This window comes from Jaculus jaculus, chromosome 1 (assembly GCF_020740685.1).
Source record: "Jaculus jaculus isolate mJacJac1 chromosome 1, mJacJac1.mat.Y.cur, whole genome shotgun sequence".
Classification (NCBI taxonomy): domain Eukaryota; kingdom Metazoa; phylum Chordata; class Mammalia; order Rodentia; family Dipodidae; genus Jaculus; species Jaculus jaculus.
The window spans coordinates 177,232,528-177,237,305 of record NC_059102.1 but is presented as its reverse complement, the minus strand read 5'-3'; the positions used below and the strand labels follow the sequence as shown (position 1 = coordinate 177,237,305).

The 4,778-nt window shown below is 38.2% G+C and overlaps 1 protein-coding gene across 1 annotated transcript; it reads left to right on the top strand.

Annotated features, from left to right (window-relative positions):
- Positions 1-561: 561 nt before the first annotated feature.
- LOC123462994 (olfactory receptor 140) lies at positions 562-1,470 on the top strand. Its single transcript, XM_045157831.1, has one exon. It carries the CDS (start codon positions 562-564, stop codon positions 1,468-1,470), a length of 909 nt encoding a protein of 302 aa, XP_045013766.1.
- Positions 1,471-4,778: the final 3,308 nt, after the last annotated feature.

The window sequence follows — 4,778 nt, the reverse complement described above, 5'->3', positions numbered from 1 at the left end:
CACACGCACACACCACACATCACACACCACACCACATATATTTTATATACACATGTAGGAAAATATTGCTTTTCTAAAAAGGAGACATAAAGGGTAGAGAAAGGAAGGGAGGAGGATACTTAATAGGTTGATATTGTATATATGTAATTACAATGATTGTTATGGGGAGGTAATATGATGGAGAATGGAATTTCAAATGGGAAAGTGTGGGGGTGGGGAGGGAGGGAATTACCATGGGATATATTTTATAAGCATGGAAAATGTCAATAAAAATTTTAAAAAAAGAAAATATTGCTTTTATGGTTTAAAAAATAAACTATTATGTATCAAACAGTAAGATGTATTTTGATACGTACTTCTTTTATCTGTTACTTAACTCTGCTGCTGACCAGAAATGCAGAATAAGAACTGTATTAGTATTTTTGCTCCTTGTTTTGGGATTCCGGATTTAGTTAATCATATCTCATGAACACAATTCCCATACTACCAGTTCCAATGAATGTTTTGAAAGTGAAAGTAACAAAATGTTCTTGTGAACTCTCTTGCTGTAGGCCAGAATTCATGGACAGTCCACGAAATATCACAGAAATTTTCATGCTGGGACTCTCACAAAATCCCCAGGTACAAAGAGCTTTATTTTTGCTCTTTCTGTTTGTCTACCTGGTCTCTGTTGGGGGTAACCTTCTTATCATGATCACTATTATCTTTAGCCCCACCTTGGGCTCCCCTATGTATTTTTTCCTCTCATACTTGTCTTTTATTGATACCTGCTATTCCTCCTGCATGACTCCTAAACTCATTGCTGACTCCTTGCATGAGGGGAGAGCCATTTCTTTTGAGAGCTGCTTGGCCCAGTTCTTTGTTGCTCATTTATTGGGAGGAACTGAGATCATTCTGCTCACAGTGATGGCCTATGATCGCTACGTGGCCATCTGCAAGCCCCTGCACTACACGACCATCATGACCAGGCACCTCTGTGCCCTCCTGGTGGCGGTGGCTTGGCTAGGAGGCTTCCTGCACTCATTGGTTCAGCTCCTCCTGGTCCTTCAGCTGCCCTTCTGTGGGCCCAACGTGATCGATCACTTTGTGTGTGACTTATATCCTTTGCTGGAGCTGGCCTGTACCAACACCTATGTCATTGGTCTGCTGGTGGTGGCTAACAGTGGTGTGATCTGCCTGCTGAACTTCCTCATGCTGGTTGCCTCCTACATTGTCATCCTGCGCTCTTTGAGGTCCCACAGTGTGGAGGGGAGACGCAAAGCCCTGTCCACATGTGGGGCCCACTTCACTGTTGTTGCCTTGTTCTTTGTGCCTTGCATATTTATTTACATGAGGCCCTCAACTACGCTGTCCATAGACAAAATAGTGGCTGTGTTTTATTGTATTTTGACACCCATGTTCAACCCCCTGATTTATACTCTGAGAAATGCAGAGGTGAAAAATGCCATGAAGAATCTGTGGAAAAAGTGAAGAATCTGACTTAGGGAGACAGCTTGCCTGGCAAGAGTGCTTGCAAACATGAGGGGCTTCAGACCACCTTAGTTCGTCTATCACTTGTGTACATAGCTGGTATTAGCCACACATGCCAGTAATCCCCATCTTGTCAGAGCAGACACCAGAGGAGCACTGGGGTTTGCAAAATGAAAGCTCTTGGTTTAGATTCTGTTTTAAGGAAACATGTGGATTAGTAGTTGAGGACATCAGATACTGATATCTATGAGACCTGTGGGATTTTTTTAAAATTCAGGATAACACTGCTATGAATGTTTGAGTTTTTTCATAATATAGCCATGTCCAAAATTTTTTACCAGGAAAATGATTATATAAAAATCAGTTTAGGGCTGGAGAGATGGCTTAGCGGTTAAGCGCTTGCCTGTGAAGCCTAAGGACCCTGGTTCGAGGCTCGGTTCTCCAGGTCCCACGTCAGCCAGATGCACAAGGGGGCGCACGCGTCTGGAGTTCGTTTGCAGAGGCTGGAAGCCCTGGCGCGCCCATTCTCTCTCTCCCCCTCTATCTGTCTTTCTCTCTGTTTCTGTCGCTCTCAAATAAATAAATAAATTAAAAAAAATCAGTTTAGTTTCTTCTTATCAGTTTACCCTAAACTTAATAGCATGGAGGAACAATCTCTATCTTATTCACCCAAGTTTAAGAAGGAACTTCTTCAGTGGGGAATAGTGAGTGTCTGGTGAATGGAATCCTTTTGTTGAATATTAGTAACCTAGTTCTCCAAAGTGGGCACAGAATATGGATTCCATTAGTCACTGGTCATTCACTTTTATCTGTTTTGTATCTACTAGAGTATCAGAGGAATCGTTAGCTTGGGACATTGACAATATAGCATATTAAATTAGAAATGATAGACTAAATCATGGAACTATATAAAGGCTGTTCTACACTAAAATTAACATGTCTATATCTATAGTTATTATCTATCTATGTATCTATCTATCTATGTATCTATCTATCTATCTATCTATCTATCTATCTATCTATCTATCTACCTATCTAAATTATAACATAAAGTTGAGAAATAAATTCCTACACAGTGTGTACAGGTAACACCTCACCACACACAAATGATCAAACAGTGGTTTAGTGCTAGGCATTGCTCTTTTTTTGCATTGCTCACTTTTTGAACAAGATTGCGTATTATCCTCACAACAATTGGCATGCTTTCCTTTTTTTAATATAAAGAGACAGAAATAGAAACTGAGTTACTTAAGCAAGGTCAAGCTAGGATGTATATGCAGATTCTTATCTTTAAGTCTAATTTTGTCATATTACATATGCTTCATGATGTGCTGGTTTCTCCCCGGTTGCTCATGTTTTCCACTCTTGAGCTTCATTTTGTTCACAACTCTGTCAATTTTTGATATTCTTGTTCAGATTTAAAGTCCAGAGCCATTACTAAGCATATAACCAAGGAAGCATGGATTCTACTTAAGGTACTTGGCAAAGCATTCATCCTGATTACACGCTGGCCTGCAATCTGAATGTCTCACTATAACTTGAGCCTTCTGAGTTCTCTGATCAGCTGTCATAGGTCTTCTACTTGAGGTCTGGACTGAGTTGACACCATGATGAAAGGAGATTTTATTTCTTTTCAAAGGTTCCATTGGCTAAGATAATAAAGAAACAAAGTGAAAACACTCACTAGGTGCAACAACATCACTTATGTAATGACATTGGATAGTTTTCCTGGATTCGTTAGCTCACAATTTCACTGTTTTACACGTAATGCCAGAAAACTATGCTGATTTTCAGTTTTATGTCTCATTGTACACTAATTTAATCAATTTACTTAAACAGTATATTTGTCTCTGTTTGTTGTCATATAAATATTTTCAGTGTAAGACAGAAGTTAAAATGCAGCTTTGAAACAACAGGGCTGTAAATCCCAGTGCTGTAAAGTTCAGTATGTTATCTGTATATGTAGGCATAATCAGCTAACTGTTTAGAAGTAAGTCTGTCATAACAGTAGCAGTCACTAACTCTGTGGTTGGAATCTATTTTACTTGCTAAATTTTCATTTAGATTTTGTGTTATTTTTATTTGCAAGGGTGTGAGATTTTTTTTTGTTCAAATCAGTAAAGACATGTAAAAACAGAGCATGCTATAATTTGTAAGTCAACTGGCTTAGATCAAAATAAAAACATCAGATGCCCTCCTAGTTTCTGGGAATAAAGCACTGGATACAATCACACTAAAATCTCTGTTTTCAAGGAATGAATTACTATATGCAATTTCCTTGGTCTGGGAAATTTATGTGTGGGCAGAGGATTTGGCACAAGTATCAAAGGTCAATGCTTACTTAATTGCTTCCTGTTCTTATATGAGGTGACTTCTTATGTCAAAATAGATGCACCTCTCTGAAAACTATGTTCTGTAGAGCTTACTGTCAAGCACATTATGTGATTTTCTTCATACATTATATTAGAATATTTTTACAAATTATTATGACCCATGCTTCTGGTAATCACACCATTACACATCCTGGAGATAATTTAAAATGAAAAATACTTCTGGAAAACAAAGTTTTATGATGTTACATCATAAGTCACGTGAGAATAAAACAATGTCACATTCTAGCATGAACCAACTTAAATAGTGCTATCTCCAAGGTTGTATGACTGAATTTCTTCAGTATCTTTCAAGTTTCTCCCGTTCCTGCATCTCTGTAGCATAGTCGTGGGGCCGCTGTCCATGGTGCTTACTTTGGCTAGGCACTTTTTTTCTTTCAATTTTTCTCACTTAACCTCTACATCAAGCTATGTCTCTCAATGAAAGATAAAAGGATCAAAAATTCCTAGGGGGTTACATATTGAGAGGTGATTTTCCCTGACACCTTATATATATATCATTTACATCTATTCTTTCCTAAAATTGATAGATTGTATTGATGGTAGAAGAAATATATTTTACCAAATAAGGTCAGATACACTGAATGTGTTTAGACATAATATTAAAAATATCTAGGATACAATCCAGCCTTACTATAAAAAAGAACTGGGAAATATCAACTTGCAAAGGAAAATACAATCAATAGATGCTGATCTAGTTATGATGCAAATATTGGAATTACCAAACACTAAAGCAACTACTATAGCCATGCTACCAGTTATAAAGGGAAAACACACTTGAATTAATGGAAAGACAAAAAAGTGAATGAGGGCTGGAAAGCGGCTTCGTGGTTAAGGCATTTTCCTGCAAAGCCCAAGGACCCAGGCTTTACTCCCTAGCCCCCATGTAAGACAGATACACAAGGTGGTACATGTGTC

Excerpts from the sequence above, each read along its gene's own strand:
- LOC123462994 (XM_045157831.1), top strand. The coding sequence starts at position 562 with ATGGACAGTCCACGAAATATCACAGAAATTTTCATGCTGGGACTCTCA.